The 20,779-nt window shown below is 48.0% G+C and overlaps 1 protein-coding gene across 1 annotated transcript in view; it reads right to left on the reverse strand.

The window, feature by feature from the left end:
- Positions 1-308: 308 nt before the first annotated feature.
- Positions 309-20,779, reverse strand: part of ACAN (aggrecan) — a 29,001-nt gene continuing 8,530 nt past the window's right edge. Inside the window, exons 11-20 of the mRNA XM_009276630.1 lie at positions 18,376-20,269; positions 17,730-18,195; positions 17,490-17,631; positions 16,551-17,309; positions 6,891-7,004; positions 4,002-4,160; positions 3,431-3,513; positions 2,940-3,084; positions 2,037-2,219; positions 309-522 (exon numbers count right to left, since the gene is read on the reverse strand). Coding sequence (XP_009274905.1) covers positions 434-522; positions 2,037-2,219; positions 2,940-3,084; positions 3,431-3,513; positions 4,002-4,160; positions 6,891-7,004; positions 16,551-17,309; positions 17,490-17,631; positions 17,730-18,195; positions 18,376-20,269 — 4,034 coding nt within the window. The 3' untranslated portion in view covers positions 309-433. The remainder of the gene's footprint in view (positions 523-2,036; positions 2,220-2,939; positions 3,085-3,430; positions 3,514-4,001; positions 4,161-6,890; positions 7,005-16,550; positions 17,310-17,489; positions 17,632-17,729; positions 18,196-18,375; positions 20,270-20,779) is intronic.

The raw sequence follows: 20,779 nt of genomic DNA on the forward strand, positions 1-20,779 counted from the left end.
AGGAGGATTCTGGAAAAAAAAAAAAAAATAAAACCCCAAAAGGTGCTGTTCACCCCGGAGATTAAATAACAGAAATAATTACATTGTTCGTGGATAAAATCAGGAAAAAATAATCATCTTTATTATTTAACTTAACCCCCTGCCCTCTGCAAACCCACCCCCCTCCCTGTCCCCGAAGGCACGAAGATAATTGGAACCGGACGGTTAGTAAAAATGCTGAGATCTAATTCGCTTTGCTTTGGTGCTTGGAAAAAACATTAATTTTTTTTTTATATATATACACAAAGGTGGGTTTGTCTTTAATATAATTTTTTTTTCCTTATATGACAAAAAAGCAACAAGAAGAAGAAGAAATCGACTCTGTTAATATAACTGTTCCGTTAAAAATCTCTCTTTCTCTCTCGCTTTCCCCCTCGGTCTCTCTCGCCCCGCTCTAATGGGTGGGTCTGTGCACGGCTCTGCCGCTGGGTCTCGACCGGCTCCTGGGGCTCCTCTTGTATAGCCTGCGCTGGTAGTTGGAGGCTGTGGGAGAGGGAGGAGAAGAAAAGGCACCTTGTTAGCAGCAGCCAGGACAGAGCCGCTGCTTGTCCCGTGCTGGCCGCCCCGGCCCCTGGCTCCCTGGAAAAACACGGGCAGCCGCAGGTTTCACTGCCCGGCGGGCGGCTGCGTGTGCCCCGGCGCCAGACTGCTCGCCTGTGCACAATCGGCCCTTCTCTCGCCCCCGCAGCTGGTGTTTGCTTCACCCAGGGGTGAAGGTGCCCGGGTGCCTCCCCGGAGCCTGGGCAGGAGCATCCTCTCCGCGGATGCTTGTCCCATCCCTTCCCTGTGCCCAACCAGGAGAGCAGCTCTGCTAATGGGGTGGGCACAGGGATCGCTTCCTTGTCTCCCCCGCTGCCTCGCCAGTCCCTCCCCGATCCCCTGGGACAGCGAGGGAAATATCCATCAGCAGTGGGATGTGCTCAGGGCGCAGGAGGGGAAACAGCCCCGTCTGGCTGGCAGGGACAAGGTTTCTGGCTGATCTTTGCTGCCGGTCTCCCTTGAATCTGGCACCGCTCCGTTGGCGGTAATTGCAGGAGGGTTTTGATGGAAGCAGCAAAAGATGATTTGGAACAGCCTAGGTCTCTTGATGGCTGACAGTCTGTGCTGGGAGCAGCCTGCAGCTCTCCAGGTCCGCGGCAGAGCCAAGGGAGTCAGCAGCTTGGTCCACACCACGCGGCTGCCCTTGGACACCTCCTCCATCCCTCCTCCTTCTGTCTCCTCCCTGGGGCAGAGGTTTGTCCCTTAAGTCCGTATCGACTTTCCCTGGCCACGGGACTGTTGCTTTAGCTGGAATTGCCCAGCTAGACCAGAACCTGGCAAGGAGGCCACTGGACAGATGCGATTTGGCTGAGGCCGATGGAATTATGGGGAAGCTGCAGGCGAGCAGGGATGGGACAGGGGTGTAGGCAGGCCTGGGAGTGGGCTGGGACGCCAGTGGGAGGGCGCTGGCTGCGATCAGCTGGAGGCCTGACAGAAGAAGGGTCAGGAACCCAGCCCTGTCTCTTGGCTTAGCTCTGCCGCAGGGCTCCTGTCCGCTCCCAGGGCAGGGGGATGCCAGGGAAGGACTCGGGGGGACCACAGCTGCCCCCTCCTATTGTCTCTGCTGATGCAGGTGGTGCCAAAACTCACCCTTTCAGAAGCCATTTCTTTTTCTTTCCTTTCTTTAAGTAGCCTGGGCCCTTGGTAAGCTCCTTGTTGCCCTTTCCTGGCTCTGGAGCTGCCCCTGCCCTGCCTAGGTGGAGGAGCCTCCAGGGCAGGAATTGCCTGGGCTGCCCCTCCAGCCAGCCCCTGTGGTCCACACCTGCCCAGAAGATGCCAGCTCCCATGGCCCCATCACGGGGGAGCTTTCAACAAGTCAAGGGGACCATGATGTCCCCTTCTGCCTGGCCTGGAGCTAACCTGCACCCTAAGGCGATGCCCCCCCTCATTCCCAGCTCCTTCTCCCAGCTGCAGGGATGCATCAGCCCTATCCCGAAGGTGAAGGGACCGAGACGTACGGTTTATGCAAGATATCCGCGGCTCCTCCCACTGCCCGTTGGGCTGGCACCGAATTGTGGGCACATGGCGCTGGATGTAGCCTTGGTTGCACTGGTACCGCACCATGGAGTTTATTTCGTAGCGGTCCTTCTTCCGACCAAAGGTCCTGGCGTTCTCCACCACGGGGGGGTCCCCGCAGGCCACTGCAGGAGATAGGCAGAGACATGGAGAGCTCGAGGAGTCCTGCCTGCCCGGCGCAGGCTGGTCACGCACAGCCTCACCATTCCTCTTCTCCCACACCCCGTCCCGTAGGGACTTTTAGTGCTGGAGAGAGGGAGTGTGCAGTGGCTGCTTGAAAGGTGGTCACTTCTGGGGTGGAAAAAGGCAGCCATGACCACAGCCATCCTTGCCCAGCCCTGAGATGCAGTGGGAGCGATGCCCTCCCCCGTTGTTCTCCCCTTGGAATAACATCTCTGATCTAGAAGGTGTCTGGGTCCCATCTGGGCAGGTGCCATCACCTGAGCCTGCCAGACTTTTTTTGCTACATCCACAGAGGGATCATTCCTTTGTCGGGGGGGGGACAGACAGAGGCAATACAAAAAAGGGACAACTGATTAAAAAGTTCATAAAACCTTAAATCCCTTTGAGATTGCCTCTGTCCACAAAATTTAGGGGCAGGGGAATATGGAAATTCTGTGATGGGCCTTAAAATTAGGCATCAGTCTGCCTCAGGGCTCCGTTCCTGCCTCCCGGAGAGGCAGCGAGAGCCAGGCATCGCAACGGCCGCTTGCGTCCGTGGGAGGGCACGGAGCTGGCGTGTGGGAGTGATGGCTCTGCCTGGGGACACGAAACCCTGGCCCTGGCAGCCCCGCAGCCACTGCCTGAGCTCCCCCATCCTTGCCGGTGTGGCGCAGGGTGCTGACCTGTTCCTTTCTTGCAGGTGAAAGGGAGGTGATAGTTGCAGGGGACGTCGTTCCATTCGCCTTGCTCGTGCCAGATCATCACAACGCAGTCCTCACCCGCCGCGAAGAAGTTATCGGGTTGGTTGGGCCGCCAGTTCTCAAATTGCTGCCGAGAGAGGAAAGCCCTTCGCCTAAGGCTGAGTCCTCCCCTCTCCTAATCCCTCCTTCATCCCTGCTACTGCCTCCCCCATGCGTCTCACCAGCAGAGACCAGGGGTTGCCAGCACTGCTACTACAGCGGTTATTTCTATTGCAACGGTGCGCAGGAGCTTAGCTGACCAGCTTTACCAGAGGCTTGGAAAAACCATGAGCCCTACAAAGTTTAGGGCTGCCTCCACTCAACGCCCAACCCAAGCACTCAGCATGTAACTCACGGGGCTCTTCCCACCCAACAGGAACCTCTTCCCTCCCACCGAAGGCCGATGCCTGCCCGCCCGCGGTCTGCAGGCTCACCAGGGAGTGCCCGTCGGACCAGCGAAAGTCGTTCTCCACAGCTCTGTCGCTGAGACCGATCCACTGGTAGTCCTGCGCATGGCCTGGAAGAGCCGGAGGGGGAGAGAAGAGTGTGTCATGGTTCCCCTACACCTTGTTGGAAGCGTTTCTTTGCCATCTCAGCTGTCTCTGGCCCTGGAGCCTTTGGGTCATTTGGCTCCTTCTCAGTCACTAGCCCCTGATGTCCTTTTTCGCCCCGCATCGTGCTTGTCCATCTCTCTCCCCAGTCAACATGGAGCCACCCACGCTGGCGTGGGTCACTGTGCTTGTTGCAGCAAGTGAACATCTTGTGAACAAGCCACATCAGCAACGTGGTAAGAGCAAAGATCTGTCCTAGCTGAGAAAGGGCCCTTTTCTGTCTCATGGCTGGATGGTTCTTCCTCTCCCACGCAAGGGTGAGGCCTCATTAGGAAATATCTGAGCACTAGTGGGGGAAACTGTGTTTTTTACATAATTTTGGATAAATCTGCCCATAGACTCAGAGTCCAACGGATGGACCCCTGCCCGGTCTCAGGCTGCCTTCAGCACTCACTGTTCACAAATTCTTGCTCCTCTGGGGTGATGATACTGCTCAGGTGGGCTTGATGTTGTCGGCATCTGGTCTCTGCATCCATCCAAGTCTCCCTCTCTTCAAAGTGCCTGTAGCAGTGGCCCTGGAACTTGGTCCAGCCTTCCTCACAGTTTTCCAGGTCTGAAACACACAAAGGAGGGATGAAAAGGAGTTGGTGCATGGGTCTGGAAGCCTTCCAACTCACCTCTTAGCAGCTCATGCTCTCATGGCATAGGACAACACATGGTCACTTCCACTAAAAAGCAAAGCCTGACACTGTTGCCTGTGGGAAAATGATCAGAAGGCATCCAAGACACGCAGAGAGGGGAGCCTGTGTTGAAGACCCCCTGTTTGCAGTAACGTGACCACTGCTACTAGAAAACTTGAGTGATGCAAATTTATTCCTGAGCAATTAAATCCCCATGTCATGTTCCTGGACTCTGTTTTTGAGGAACTGACCAAGCAAGAACCCCTCTCTTCCCATTTGTGCTGGCCTGCAGAGTTTTCTTGCTTTGGAAAGAATCTCCAAAACCTGAATCCAGATGCCCAGAATCAACACATATGTGTTGAAAAGGAACGAGGGGAGGAGAGCCCAGGTTCAGGTGGTCGCATCACTTGGTGTGGTTCTGGGGCTCTGTAGGAGAAGCAAGCCTACCAAAGTGGGAGAAAAGAGATGGAAGCAGGAACTTAACATGGTGGAGAGAGAAAATGAAATCTCAAGGAAAGAGCTTGGAAGCTGCTAGAGAAGTACAAAAATTTCTCAACTTTTCAGAATATCTTTTACCATCTGAGAAACACGGAAGAGTTGAACCCATTAATTAAAAAAAATAAAACCACAGATGGGGGAGAGCAGAGGCGAATGGAGAAACCACCAGAAAAGACCTTCAGCAGCTCCCATGCAATGCAATACCACACATCTGCTCCATGTGACTGAAGGAAACAGAAAATGAAATGTGTTTAATCTCAGCCTTTCAGATGCCTGACCTACCATCCTTTCTCAGGCACTTGCTGCTCTTGGAGTGGTGGGCTTTCATGAGTCCTCATACCTCTCTCCCTTTCCAGTAAGGTTTTCTATACTCAGATTCTTTCTTCTGTTGTTAAACTTGGTAGGTCAAAGCACTTGTCACCTTCAATCACACTAATTCCTCCTAATCCACCCTTCTGGTGTTCTTCCAGCTGGACATTGCAGACGCTTCATAGATGTTGGAAGGGTTGGTAGTTAGTTGAGGCATTTAAAATGTTTTCTGCCTTCTTCAACAGATCAGATGGATTATCTGGAAATAGCTGAAGCTCTAAGGATTCTTGGTCTTTGCAGGCAGATCTCTTGCACCAGGTGAGCAGAGAACACGCTTTGTCTTTTGAGATTTAAGACTTTTTTTCCAGCAGCTTGAATGTCACCCCTTGTCATCACAGCCTGGGGATGGGACAGCACATGGCACAGAACCTCAGCAGGATATTTCCTAGGAGAAAGGCCACTCTTTCCTGCATAGCTGTTATTTATGCGGAAATATGACAGCAATCGTCTTGGAAAAGAATGATGAAAAGTTTGTTCCCTGGTAGGGACGCTGTCGTGGTGACAAGAAGGACTGGCTGTGTGCACAGATGGCAGAGCTCACCTACGGTGTCCTGCTGTTCTTAGAGACCGATAGATGTTGTAGAATGGAAGGTTTCCTCACGGGAATAATGAAGATTTACATTCACCACTGAATTCAGGGCACTGGCTTCCTCTTGCATCTCCCAGGCTATGGGCCCCAGGCATCACAGCCCATAAATCATAGAAGAGGGGAAATTAAGTCTGGCTTGGAACAAACAAGGTCGTAAGTGGCTGCAGGGTAGAAAGTCTCTTGTTCTATTACGGGGATCTTCAACAACAGGCAGCAGGGATGGGGAAATCAGAGGCTGATTAGGTTGCGTTAGGAAAGTGATGTTAAGACAGACGGTCCAATGATCCTGAGCTGCCTTCTTATGGTCTACTCCATATGATCATATTGGAAGCAGAAAGAGAGATGCAGAGAAAGGGGAGGAGAAAATCCAATATATATCATCATCACTTGTGCCAAGGTGAAGAAGACACTGCAACCTTCTTCCTCTTTTGTTTGAGCAAAGCAGGAAAGCTTCCCCTCAGCTAAGCTGATAAAAGTTTGGACTTTCATCAGCTTTAAGGAAAAAAACAACCCTTTTTTTCTTTCCTTGTAGAAACAAAAAGAAGTATTACTGCAGGTCAGGGTACCTAATTTTAATGGAAAAATAGGTCACTTCACATTTTCTCAAAGATACACATTCCCTGCTGATTTTGCCACAGGAAGCCACATTGAAGAGATGACAAAAATGTCATGCTGTGTCAAATCGGTGGAGATTCCTGGGGTGAACAAGGCTTCTCTCAGCTGCATCTTCACAGAGAGAAACACTATCATTTTGCATGGCTCAGTTGAAGCATCCTTCCATGAAATTCCAGTCTAGCAGAGAAAGTTTGCCTGGGGTGAAGATGTACTCAGATGTTTCCCTACTGTTACAGATGAACAGAAAGACCCTTGACCCAAAGAGACAGCAACTTCTGTGATCAACACCGTTACAATCTGCATGGAGCTTCACTAGAGAAACTTAAAAAAGAGAAAGCTGAACAAGACACCAGAAGCTTCTGCTTAGGAATCTTAGAGGACACGGTGCTGTGATGAACAAAGTAATCAAAATACATAAGCAAAATTCTCAAAGCTTTTCCCTACTGTATTTTAAGCTGCTGTTAGAGGTTAGCTCACTGAGATGAGGGCAGGACTGATGGAAGCACTTGGGATCAGCTTTTTTTGGGGGGGTAGGGTGGGAACGAGGTAGTGCAGCAGTTAGTAAGATTAGCTGAAGCCAGGTAGGCCGTACCGATCTCACACAGGTCCCCTCCGTAGCTGGGAAGGCATAAGCATTTGAAAGAGTCGATGCCATCAACGCAGGTAGCTCCATTCAGACAGGGGCTTGAGTGGCACTCATCAGTGTCTGCAAGAAATCAAGGGCTTCCATTAGGGCTCTGGGCAGACAACTCCACCAACAGGAGAACTTGTTTCCTTGCTTGTTTAGGAGGGAACATCGGTTGTTTCGGGGGAACCTGGGAGTTGCTAGGGTCTTACTTTAAAACATACTGCCACTGCTGCTGCTGGAAGAATGAAGGCAAGAGACCCAACCCACCCTACAAGAAAGACATTGGTTTTCTGTCACTTGGTGATTGAACACCACTCTGAAGATACCAGGACAAGCTCAGCAAGATGTATCCAATACACAGCACTCAGTGTCTTTGACAGCTCTGGTAACTCTTTCCTTGTCCACTGCCTCTGCCTGGTGGATCGAACATGCAAACTTGTGTCTGTGTCTCCACCAGCTATGCGCCTACGAGGAAGAATGTGGAATTCTCATAAGTGGTGGAAACATCCTGAAATAGATCTCTTAACTCCTAACCGGCCTTCCTGGGGCCAGTGCTAGCTACTATTTTCTTCCTAACCATAATTTAGATGAAGTTCCGGGGCAAGAAATCTTCTCAGTGAAGATGAAGAAAGTGCAGGGAAGAAAAGAAGTGGGTTCAAAGGTGGTTCAGAGACCCTCAACCTTTTCATTTCAAGGATTTTAGGCCTGGCTACGGGTGCCTCTTCCTTGGTGAAGAATACTGGAGTGCAGTGCCATTTTCTCCAGACCTGTCCCCACTATACACTCTCTTGCTTGTGGTGGGGCTGGAAGAAGCTGTACATTTTTTTCAGCCATGGATTCTCTCACGGTGGAGGAAACTACTCTTAGTTTCCCACCTAGAACAACCCTTAAGATTCTTTCTGCTTTTCTAGAGGTAAAAAGAGAAGTCGATATGGGAAGAGTTTGGCCCCCAACTCTCCAACGTTTCTCAACTTGCTAATTAGCACAAGCCTGGGTAGCACTTCCATCCCCTGTCATTTTGGGGCAGAAGGAAGGAAGCATGGATGCTCTGAAGAAGGCCACAGGCAGCCAGTTTGTATATATGTATTGTAAAATCTAGCTTGTGCTGGAAGTAAAAGCTCTTCTCCCAGTATCTCTCCAGACTGAGCCTTAATCTTACTTATTGAGCTTTGGAATCAGAAGAAAAATCATTCAGAACGGAAAGATTTCAGATACGTTCAACTCAAGAAACAAGGAAGAAGACTAAGGAAGAAAGTGGGAGCACATCCATGCAGGTTAGGTTAAATGATGACTGGTTAGATCCTCATGCGAGATGTTTCTCTCTTTCACGCTCAGAAGAAATGTAAGGCTTTAAAAGTGCTGACTAACACTCCATGCTCTTCTTGTGGATGAGAGGGGTTAGTGAGGAAACATTCAAAGATGATAAACATGCTGGCTATGGAAATACCAGAGCAGAGCAGTGACTCCTCAAGGTCTGTGCTCCTCTTCTGATTGGGGTATATTTGGTTGGACACTGTCTCTCTGCAGAACCATGGCCCAGCTGCTCAGTGTCCCCAGACATATGAGAGCAGACGCATGTTTTACCCCATGTGGCCGTCTAGTCGCTCAGTGGCCCATGTCTGATACGTCAACTAAAAGTTGACATGTCCTGTAACGTGCCTAAGTGATGGAAAAAATTCTTCCTGATCTTGGATGGTAAATCGGTTCGTGCTTTGAAGCATGAAGGTTGTCATCTTTATTCTAGGCTGTATCACTGCGAGCAACGCAATTATTCCTCAGATGGATGATGAACATTTTACACCAGTTTTGCAGTTAGTTCTTCACTGATAGAAGGAATTTTTTTTTCTCTAAATTGCCCTTCTAAATACTCATGAATGCTTTCTGGATTTCTTTGTTCACTGCAACATGGAGAGAATTGGAGATCCTGTTTCCATGACACTAATAAATACTTTCTAGAACAAAATAGGGGTCATGGGCCTAACAGAAATGAAGAGTTGAACTTGGCTGGCTATTGCTTATTAGTCACACTTGGAGTTCCTAGAAGACAGAGAGCATAAAGGAAGATGAGGTGTCCTGAGGGATGATTTCAACTCTAGAGGCCCCTTGGGCTTCCCAACAGCAGTGGCAGCAGAAGTTCGTGTGGATTCCAGTGGGCTCCAGCTGAACAAGTAAGGAAAGGCTCTCCTTTGTCCGTTAGGCTCCATGAAGTGGAAAGCATGCTGCAGAAGTGGGAACAAAGCACATACGAGAGCTAAAGCAGAACATTTAGCAGGGAATAATGAGTCTTCAGCCGTCTTCGGCCATGTGGACTAAAACTTGGCACATCCAAGATGTCTTCTGAGATGCAGGAGACCCACTGTGAGTTGCCATTCCTGGTCTTGGAGGAGGAGGGAGCAGTCACACACGTGCAAATTCATTGCCACAAATTTCCAGCTGGGAGATAACACTGGAACAGAATTTCCTTTTACAGATATTGTATATAATATGATTGCACATATTATATATGCTGTAAAAACAAATCTCTGCATATAATATATATGTTATATATCACTCCATACATATACATATATATTTTTATATATGATACATAGAGAAAGGGTGTGTACTTGCAGGTAGTACTGGAAAAACAGACAACAAATACAAGTGAGACACAGACAGGTTTTTCTTTTTTTTCCCCGAAGCGTGCTGCAAATGGCTGGAGAGAAGACGTTTTAAGCACACGATGATCATAAATACCAAACTCGCCCTTCAGCCCATTGGGCTGTTGGGGCAGTGACCCTATCTCCATCTGGATGTAGAATCACCTCACCAAGCTGGTATCAGGAAACTCAAACGTACCAGCCGGGTTGGAAGAAGCAGTGCTGGTTCTGGTCCTTCCAGAAAATCTAGGTCTTGGAGGTCTTTTCGAAAAGTAAGTTCTAAGTGGTAAAACTGGCAGCGATGTTGTCTCTGGAAACCCTGGCAAGTGGGTTTGTGGGTGTTTCTAGGATATCGCATCAAAGCCACAGGATTTACAGAAGGTGAGAACTCCAGTAAAAACAAAAATCCCATCTATCACGCAAGGCTTGGCTATTTTCTTCATAACCTTTTATATACCATAAATGTGTCCACTTCCACAGAGTTTAGAGCTAGATGAGGTTAGTAAATCACTGTACACCTCTACAGCCAGCTGAAAAGCCTGCGGCACGCTAGGTGTGCCAGCTCTGCTCAGCATGAAGCAAGCCCCCACTTCCACAGCACCGGCTGCCAGGTACCTTGACATCCAAGGATCTTACGCAGACGCGAGCTATTTATTTGCTTGGACGAGCAGTCATTCAAAAAGTCAGCTCTGTTTGAGATGCAGCTCAAGTGCTTATCAACCGACAAGAAGACAAGACTACTGCTATTATTACCCAGCGCTAACAAAGGACAAGCGATGCGGCATGGGATGCAGAACAGAGGCAGCCCTCGCTTTCAAGAGCTTCAGCTCTAAAACAGACACAAGGGAGAAAATGCCTTGCGGTGCCAAGAATAGGAAGCCCATTTAGAACATATTATTAACTCACTTCTTGAGGATAATGCAAAATTAGCAGCTCTTTAGAAGACGACTTATACTGCAGCTAATATCGCCCAGAAGTTGCAAAAGGTTATTCAAATCTACAGTCACAACAGTCTCTATTTTTTGCTACGGACAGGACCCAAGGTCTAACTTCTAGATTTTTTCCAAGAAATAAAACAATTAAAACAAAATATCCAATGTAAACAGGGTCTTGCATCTGGAAGATGTAAACTGTTGGCTGGAGAGAGCAAGGGGAGTTATATAGCTACAATGCAAACTTCGAATTTGTTTCATGCTCTTCTTCCTAAGATTTCTTTTACATTGCCAGAAACCTACTGTATTTAGTCAGAACTATTTTCTTTTGGTGCAACTAAACACAACATAAGTATTCTCCCAATGCCTTTGAAAACAATTTGCTGTACTAGATCATGGAAATTGGAAAGAGAAATCCTTTAAAAATGAAAGAGAAATAGATCGGTGCTGGTTTTGCTCAGAGGACTAATGGCATGCAAAAGTGAACACACAGTGTCAGTGGTGAGAAGGAAATGCTTTTAAAATCCTTCATCCCAAGCTAAGAAGACAATACTAGAAACAGTGCTAACACTTTTTAAAACAATACAGTCTGTGCATTTCTCTCAATGGCAGCCTATATGGAAGATGAGCAAGAATATCCATTAAACAAGGTCAGCTTTGTGCTTAAAACATCTACTAAGGAGAAGCAGCTTGTGAACAGAGAGGATACTGTCACCCAAACCCTGAACAAACTATGTAGTTTTCCTGAAGCTGTGAGTAACTGGTTGTCCTGTTTTTGGCTGGGATAGAGTTAATTTTCTTCCTAGTAGCTGGTACAGCGCTGTGTTTTGGATTTGGGACCAGAACAATGTTGATAACACACCGATGTTTTAGCTGTTGCTGAGCAGTGCTTACACTAGTCAAGGACTTTTCAGCTCCCCATGCTCTACCGACTGAGCAGGCTGGGGGTGCACAAGAAGCTGGGAGGGGGCACAGCCAGGACAGCTGACCCCAACTGGCCAGAGGGACATTCCACACCATGGGACGTCATGCTCAGTACATAAACTGGGGAAAGCTGGCCGGGGGGGCCACTGCTCAGGGACTGGCTGGGCATCAGTCAGCGGGTGGTGAGCAATTGCATCGTGCATCACTTGCTTTGTATATTCTTATTCTTATTCTTATTCTTATTCTTAGGATTTTATTCTATTTCAATTATTAAACTGTTTTTATCTCAACCCATGAGTTTTCTCACTTTTACTCTTCTGATTCTCTCCCCCATCCCACCGGGGCGGGGGGAGTGAGCGAGAGGCTGTGTGGTGCTCAGTTGCCGGCTGAGGTTAAACCACGACACTGGTTTAGAAATATACCCTAGGATTTAACCTCCTGTTTTTGTTCTGCAGAGAGGAAAAGGTAAGACAGAAAGGCAAGGCATTTTCAGGATGTCCAACAGTCCCAGTTGTGCCCCTCACCCTTTCTTTATAGGCCCCCTTGTAAGCGCAATTATCCAAACAGGGACTCAGAGTCCAGCTAGATAATTATCTTCTAGAGACCAAGGAAAAAAAAAATCCAGGTACAAATTAAATTTGCTTTTCAGAGACTCCTGGGAAGTTTGAAGTGCCGATCTGATAGCTCAAACAATGAAGAAAAACATTGGAGCAATTGTAGGATGACTCCTACAAGAAAAGAATAGGAGGAGTCGGGGAAAACAGTTGTCTCACATTTTAAGTAAAATGCTAGCATCAATCATCACATAGCCAGCCAGTGACTTACGATGAGCAATTAAGTCATTAAAATAATTATCTACAATAATTAAACCAAAGCATCCATGCAGCAGAAGGGGCAGATATTGCTACAGCCTTAAAAAGCTATATTCATCTAGCGAACAGCACGTTTCCAGGAGAACCTGTTGATGTGCTGGGACCTTCAATTTGTCCAACACTCTCGTGGAAGGAGAGCTCAGGAGGTTTGGACATCTCTGCCTCCAGAATATTATGTGTAGAAGTAAACCGAGATGTATATAATACCAGTCCAGGACTGTAGGTTGCCTCTTCAGAGAAAGGTTTTAATTAAGCTAATAAACTTCTGATGCAAATTAGACAGTGTATCCAGGAGACATCAAATCATCTGGTCAGCCACAAATGGTCTGCTTTCGCTTGTCTCTCAGCCAGGACTGGTACCTCCATCTCCTTCCTGAGAGCATACTCTTCATTCCACATTAGGTGAAATATTATGAATCAGGTGACTGTTTTCTAGGCTTTTTTCTTCTGGGTTGATCTTCTCTGGACCAACAAAACTCTATCCCTTGAACTTCCAGGGCATGAAGAATGAGGAAAGACCATCAAGACCTTTCCTCATTTGGATGCTAACCTTCAGCTGTGTCGGGGCCATAGGCAGCAGACTTCATGAACTCGTTTCGCCAGAGACAAGCAAAACTTAACATAAATAGCTGCCATATCAGCACATTTCTCTTTTTTCCCCCAGCTTGAGTGAAGTTTTTAAGTCATTGACTGGTCAGAGTGCTCCAAACCACAGCCTTTCACTGAAGCGCCAGCATGCTTTTTTCAGCTAATAATTATTTGTCTTCAAATGTTACCAGAAGCAAAAAGACCCGCTGAGTTGGCAAAACTCTGGATGAAGAAGCCAAGCCTACGGACAGTTCTTCAAGCTTGTGGCGTTCCTGTCCTCACAGAGGAATCAAACTGCTGACTAAAGACATGTGCGTGCGTAGCCTTCAATTTGTTAAATACTAAAAAATACTGGCACTCCAAGCGTTAATCTTCGGTCTTGTGCTTCTGGCTCTGGCTTTTAGAGAGAAGTAGAGGCTACAGCAGAGCAGAAAAATATCATTCTTCTTAAATCATCCCACTAAAAAGACTGCTGGATCTAACTGGAACCCTTCAACGACAGGACAAGAGGGCAACAGCCGCATGCCTCCCTGCTCCTCACTCTAAGCTCCTTTTGTAAGCTGAACTAGCTTCACCCATGCTTTAATGTTAGTCAAAATTAATTGCACTTAACAGGCATCCATTACATCCTACAAACTCTGAGCACAGCACAAGGCACAGATATTAGAACCGATCTTTTTGCAAGAGCTAAATTTCAAGACCGGGAAGCTTCAGGTAAAAAGACAGCCACAACATGGGAAATAGCATTTTGGGTTCCAGCCTATGGTTCTTCCTTGTAGACTTTCCATGTTTGCAATCCCCAGAGCACTGTAAAAAGGAATGACCCAAAAAAGGAGATCTGTGATTATTTTTCCTTTTTTTTCCTTCTTTCATCATCACTTTGCTCTAATTCTCTAGCAGAAGTTCACCTTGTTGCAGGGGTGTTGCAAGTTCATGGTCAATACACTTTCTTGCCACCTGGATGAGCTTCCTTCAGACCCTGATTAGGACTGCATTTAACCCTATAGGGACACTGTAGTAAAGAAGCTTACCAATAAAAAGAGAAGTTTTACCCTAGAATATCTTCCCTGGTGGGAGTACCAGCCACGCACGTGTACTCAAGCCCATCTCTAGTTTATAAAGAGTCTACAATTAAACTTCATGCAGTCGTCGCTTACCTCTCCCTGTCACCTGCTAAGAAACCCCAGCTGCTACGTCGTCATCTCTGTGACTTGCAAATATACAACACGTTCCAATTTCAGAACATTTTTCAAGCTTCTTCACACATGAGCTGCGAACACATGGTTTTCTTTCAAAATACTTCACAAGAATGTTGGCTAACAAACGCTCCGGAGGATCTGGCAATCATCTTGTGGGCAATTTATAAAAAGAAAAAGCAGTGAAATAAAACCATACTTTGGGGCCAATTTTTTTTTAGTTTTTTTTTTTTTTTTTTTTTTTTTTTTTTTTTTATTTTTTTTTTTGTTACTGAGCCTCACTGGCTAGTTTCCTTCCTTCCCCTCAACCCTGCCTTTGCTGGCTTGTTTTTGTCTCCAGGCTTGGACGTGGCAGCGGGCATGGCCCAAAAGCAGAGGCCTTTAGGTGTGCAAGGAGGGCTTTTGGGTGCGTAACTCCTGCAGCACCCTGCCAAGCCCTGGACGCTGTGCCAGCCTGGACCGGTGCTGTGGGAACAACCCCTCTGACTTGCCCTCACCCACTCCTGCAGCACCCGCTGTGCAGCTGCTCCGCAGAGACAGGCAGGACCTCAAATGTGTTATGAGCGGGACTGAACAAAGGTTTGTGATTACCTGTTTTCTCAGAGGGAGAGAAGTGACGCAGAGGGAAATGCAGTGACTCATTTGAAACACTTTGGGGATAGAAATGATGTTAGAAACCAGGCTGAGCTTCACAAAGCTCTGCACTTACAGACCCTTACTGAGTCCAGAGCTACCTATGCTGAGTGGTGTAAATTAACCAGAAAGAAGCAGTTCAGGAGGTAATGTGGGAAAGGGGTGGAATTAATATTACTCTTGCTAGAAGGAACTGAGCAAATGTCTTTGCACATACATTTTGTACTGTACTTAAGCAACATGTCCTACATGAATGTGTGGCCCACTGAGAACTGAGCATATGTAGGACCTTCATACAACAGCCCAAGCATTGATGGTTTTGAAACGGGGCCTGTCCCCAGGAGCCAGCAAAGTGAAACCAAGCCATGGCTGGGGATGTCGTGGGACATCCTTTGTTACTGGGACTGGGCACCTCCCTTGGCCAAGAAGCAGCCACCAGCAAGCACAACAGTCTCCCATCTCATTTTCTTCTCATTGCAGCATCCTAATGCCTCCACGGCACGTGAACACCGCCCGGGGGATGCTTGTCAGAAAGCTAGCAGAGCGTTTTCACCAGAAATGGTTACTCAGATTTAAATATTGTATCTGTTTATACTTGGCAGCAAGGGGTCCTACCAAAGGCAGAATGCTAAAACACCAAAAAAGGGGCAGGGGGGAAGGAAGGGCATTTATCAGCAGAGCTGACAAAAGGTAGCGATGCTCTGAGCATCGTCTCACACATTTAGCCCATTCTAGCTGCAGAGAGCAGTGTTAAGACACAGACCAGAGGGCACCCATGCTCTGTGCCAAAGGGACTGGAGCAGTTTGCCCAATTCAAACATTGCACTCGGCACAGATGATGCTGAGAGCAGAAATTTTTATCCCCCAGCTGGCTTGCTTTGCCTCTTACCCCTCGGCACTGCAAAGCTGCTGATGGCCAGCCTCCCACTCCAGAGCAAGCGCTATGAACACTCAGGGATATAGGCAGCAAGTCAACACATCACGGAAAGAGAAACAAAACAGGACAGAGACTTGCAGCCCGCCTTATCCAACTTCTCAGCTGCGTCCACTAGCCAGGGTGGAATTCTCTGGCGGGTGGAGCCGTCTTTGCTCTTGTTTCCACATGAGAAGAAAAAAATTGTTGTTTTCTCTAGATTATAGCGATGGCTAAGAGCAATTTCAGAGGGGGGTGAATGCCCTAGTGCCTTCTCCAGCTATGTCACACTCAGGAGCCTGGTCACTGCGGCTCTCAATGACCATTCACAGAATACTCTTTTCCGAGCCCCCACCTCCGGCAGCACAGAGGGGAGAGCTCACCTATGTCCCAGCGATCACTCGGGTACCCCAGGGGGCACAAGCAGACGATGCCCCCATCATGTTCCTGGCAGGTGCCAGCTCCACTGGGCTGCTCATCACAGCTGGGGTGCAGCCGCGTCCACCAGGAACAGCAATTCAGAGGAGTGAACGATGCCTACTGCTATGGTGCAGTGGGGGAAAGCCAGATATGCATCTCCTGGTGCTTCCCTTGAACTGGTCCTCTGCTGCTCTTCCCAGGGGCACGTAATTGCCGTGGGCAGGCAGGAGAGAGATCCAGGAGGCTTCTGGGGATGTGGTTATGCTGGCTGGATAATTGCATTACCTGCCCAAACACAGACTACCATTTGTTAAGACAAAAGCTATTGAACATGACTTGTGGAAAACCCCACATGTTTATGGCTTCCCACCACAGTAATATTTTGCTCAAGCCTGCTTCTGTGTTAATGTTCTCTGCTGTAGAAGCAGCAAAATGTGATGGCTATGCCTCCTCCCTCCCTTCCCCTCCATAGTGCGTTCCCTTCCATATGAGAAGAAGACACGGTACCTTCTGTAGTAGGTCCTAATGTGTCTATTGCTTCTTGTGAGACTTGAGGCAGGGCAGCAGTAGCGGTGGCCAGCAGATGGGGATTGTTTAGAACAACATCTGTCTCCGTCTTTTGTCCTGACGCTGCGGGAGGGGAGGGCTCTATTTCAAGCTGAGCCTCTTCAGGGCTCCTGGGTCCCTGTGTTGGTTCAACATCTGGAGCACTGGTACTAATTACAATGTCTGGGACAGAAGTTTCCCCTGAAACGCCTGCGACCGAGTGTGTAACAGCTCCAGATGTTGTGTCAGGAATTTCCTTCTCCTCGGGAGCACCAGAGGGCTCACCACTGGCCAAAGATGTGGCAGCTGTTTCGATGTTAGCAGCAGGCAAGGCGGATGCTTCTCCACTGGTTTCATGGACTGTGGATGTTTCTATGCTAATCTCAGGAAATGCAGATGTTTCACCCCGGGCTTCTTGACTTGTGGATGTTTCTATTCTAATTTCAGGAAATGCAGAGGTTTCTCCACTTACTTCTTGAACTGTGGATGTTTCTATGTTAATCTCAGGAAAGGCAGATGTTTCACCCCTGGCTTCTTGACTTCTTGGTGTTTCTATGCTAATCTCAGGGAATGCAGATGTTTCCCCACTGAATTCGTGGACTGTTGAAGTTTCTATGCTAATCTCAGGTAATGCAGATGTTTCACCTCGGGCTTCTTGACTTGCGGATGTTTCTATTCTAATTTCAGGAAATGCAGAGGTTTCTCCACTTACTTCTTGAACTGTGGATGTTTCTATGTTAATCTCAGGAAAGGCAGATGTTTCACCCCTGGCTTCTTGACTTCTTGGTGTTTCTATGCTAATCTCAGGGAATGCAGATGTTTCCCCACTGAATTCGTGGACTGTAGAAGTTTCTATGCTAATCTCAGGTAATGCAGATGTTTCACCTCGGGCTTCTTGACTTGCGGATGTTTCTATTCTAATTTCAGGAAATGCAGAGGTTTCTCCACTTACTTCTTGAACTGTGGATGTTTCTATGTTAATCTCAGGAAAGGCAGATGTTTCACCCCTGGCTTCTTGACTTCTTGGTGTTTCTATGCTAATCTCAGGGAATGCAGATGTTTCCCCACTGAATTCGTGGACTGTTGAAGTTTCTATGCTAATCTCAGGTAATGCAGATGTTTCACCTCGGGCTTCTTGACTTCAGGAAAGGCAGATGTTTCTCCACTGATGTCATGGACTGTTGAAGTTTCTATGCTGATTTCAGGAAAGGCAGATGTTTCTCCACTGGTTTCGTGGACTGTGGATGTTTCTATGCTAATTTCGGGATAGCCAGATGTTTCACCCCTGGCCTCCTGACTTGTGAACGTTTCTATTCTAATTTCAGGAAATGCAGACGTTTCCCCACTGATGTCTTGAATGGTGGATGTTTCTATTCTAATTTCAGGAAATGCAGATGTTTCCCCACTGATTTCTTGACTTGTGGAAGTTTCTGTGCTACTTTCAGGAAATGCAGAGGTTTCCCCACTTACTTCTTGAACTGTGGATGTTTCTATGCTAATTTCAGGATAGCCAGATGTTTCACCCCTGGCTTCTTGACTTGTGGATGTTTCTATTCTAATTTCAGGAAATGCAGAGGTTTCCCCACTTACTTCTTGAACTGTGGATGTTTCTATGCTAATTTCAGGATAGCCAGATGTTTCACCCCTGGCTTCTTGACTTGTGGATGTTTTTATGATAATGTCAGGAAATGCAGAGGTTTCTCCACTGATTTCTTGAATTGTTGATGTTTCTATGCTAAATTCGGGAAATGCAGATGTCTCCCCACTGACTTCGTGAATTGTGGATGTTTCTACACTAGTTTCAGGAAATGCAGATGTTTCACCACTGATTTCATAAGCTGTTGATGTTTCTCTACCACTTTCTGGCAACGCGGATGTTTCCCCACTCAGTTCACCTGATGAAGAGGCCTCACCACTCGGCCCAAAACCATAGGGAAATGTGACAGCTGTTTCCCCACCTAGTTCCTGTGATACTGTTGGTCTTGTCACAACTTCTACTAAATCAGAAGTGACTAAAGTGACTTCTGGAAGCCCTGAGGCCTCCCCACTAATATCAGTCACTGCTGAAGATTGTCCACTTAGATCTGTGGCTCCAGAAATGTCTCCACTGATGTACGGGATCCTGGATGGCTCTCCACTGAAGTCTCTTGTCCCTGAAGGAAACCCACTAGTCTCCACAGGTCCAGACCCTTCTCCAGATAGTCCTCTGTCTCCAGAAGGAAATCCACTAATTTCTATCATCCCGGATGGCCCTTCTCCCACCTCTTGTGCAACTGATGTCTGTGTTACAACTTCCACCAAAGTGGTATCCACAAGAGAGACTGTGGGAAAGCCAGAAGTGAGTCCACTTTCCTCTCCAGACAGTAGGCCACTGGTGACATCAACTCCAGAGACTTCTCCACTGCTGTCAATCGTTCCACTCGGGTATCCGCTCATCTCGAGCACTCCAGAAACACTCCCACCAAAGTCTACATGCCCAGAAGGCTCACCACTGATGTCTAAACTCCCAGATACCATGCCTGATGGGTGTTCACCTCCTGAAGGCAATCCACTGATTTCCAAAATCTCTTTTGCTTCTGCTCCCGTAATTGAGGGGGTTGTTGTCACTTCCTCCAAACTGGCATCTACAAAGGTAATGCCCGAGGCCTCACCACTTCCACCAATACCAGAAGTAAGGCCACTTAGGTCCACCAGGCCACTGATCTCATGTGTTCCAGATGGTTCTCCACTGACATCCAGTCCTGAGGGCAACCCGCTGAGCTCAGGCCCTCCGGAGGGCTCCCCGCTGAGCTCGGGCACCCCAGAAGGTTCCCCGCTGAGCTCAGGCCCTCCAGAGGGCTCCCCGCTGAGCTCGGGCATCCCAGAAGGCTCCCCGCTGAGCTCGGGCACCCCAGAAGGTTCCCCGCTGAGCTCAGGCCCTCCAGAGGGCTCCCCGCTGAGCTCGGGCATCCCAGAAGGCTCCCCGCTGAGCTCGGGCACCCCAGAAGGCTCCCCGCTGAGCTCAGCTCCTGAGGGTAACCCTTGGGTTCCTCCACTGGTGTCCCACTCAGCAGATGGGAACCCTGACAGATCTCCTTCACCGCTGACTCCAATGGATCCTTTTCCCTCCTCTTGCCGTTCTGGTGCTGTCGTTACAACTTCCACCAACGTGGTATCCACAAGAGAGACAGTAGGAAAACCAGAGGCGAGTCCACTTTCCTCTGCAGATGACACGCCACTGACTAGCTCAGTGCCAGAGATTTCTCCGCTAAATCCAGAAGGCAGCCCACTGCTTTCCACTCCAGATGGCATCCCACTAACTGCTGGTATCCTTGAAGTAGACACTGATACATCTTCCTCTGCAGAAGGTAAGCCACTGATGTCAACAACGCCAGAAGGCACCCCACTCAGGTCCCCTGAGGGTAGCCCACTTTCTCCAGGTAGAAAGCCACTGGTATGCAGGTCTACCGATGGTAATCCACTTTCTCCGGTCCCTGAGTGTTCTCCACTAAGTTCAAAAACTCCAGAAGTCAGTTCTCCGCTTGTATCTGGGACTCCAGATACCCACCCGGATGCCGAAGATTCACCACTGACTTGATGTTCTCCAGATTCAGTCACTTCCCCTGACACTTCGCTGACCGAAGCATCGGTACTTGTTTCCTCTGGTATTACGGTAGCTGGAGGAAAAGCAGATGGACTCACTGGAAAAGAAAGAGCGAACAAAGAGAGGGAGATAGGAAAATTATTTACTAAATTGTTTTAAAGAAGTTATTAACAATTTCCTGATTGACTTTACCTCCAAACTGTTACCTTTGGGATAAAGGCACAAAGTCCTATGTGCTTGCAGAAATTATTTGGTCCCTTCAAATTTGTTAATGAACATTGTACCTTAAACAACTATAAATTAAATATCTCTGGGAAACAGAAAGAATATATAATCTTCTGACACAGGACAATGGCAACAGTGGCACCAACTCCCAGGTGCCAAAACCAAGCTACTGCTTCCTCGGAGATAACATGTGGAAGAGAAAAAGTTTGGTGCTGCTCTGATCACACTGCAGCTCCCTCCTCCCTGGAAGGCATGGTCTGAGATCTGTTTCTAGCCTGCCTTCCCCATCCCGGATACACAACAACGTATTTTGTAGGGTGCTCTGGCAATGCTGTGTGTGCTGGTCTGCAGCATGGCAGGATGGCTGGTCATTTAGTTCAGT

This window comes from Aptenodytes forsteri, unplaced genomic scaffold (genome assembly GCF_000699145.1).
Source record: "Aptenodytes forsteri isolate BGI_AS27 unplaced genomic scaffold, ASM69914v1 Scaffold1, whole genome shotgun sequence".
Taxonomy (NCBI): Eukaryota; Metazoa; Chordata; class Aves; order Sphenisciformes; family Spheniscidae; genus Aptenodytes; species Aptenodytes forsteri.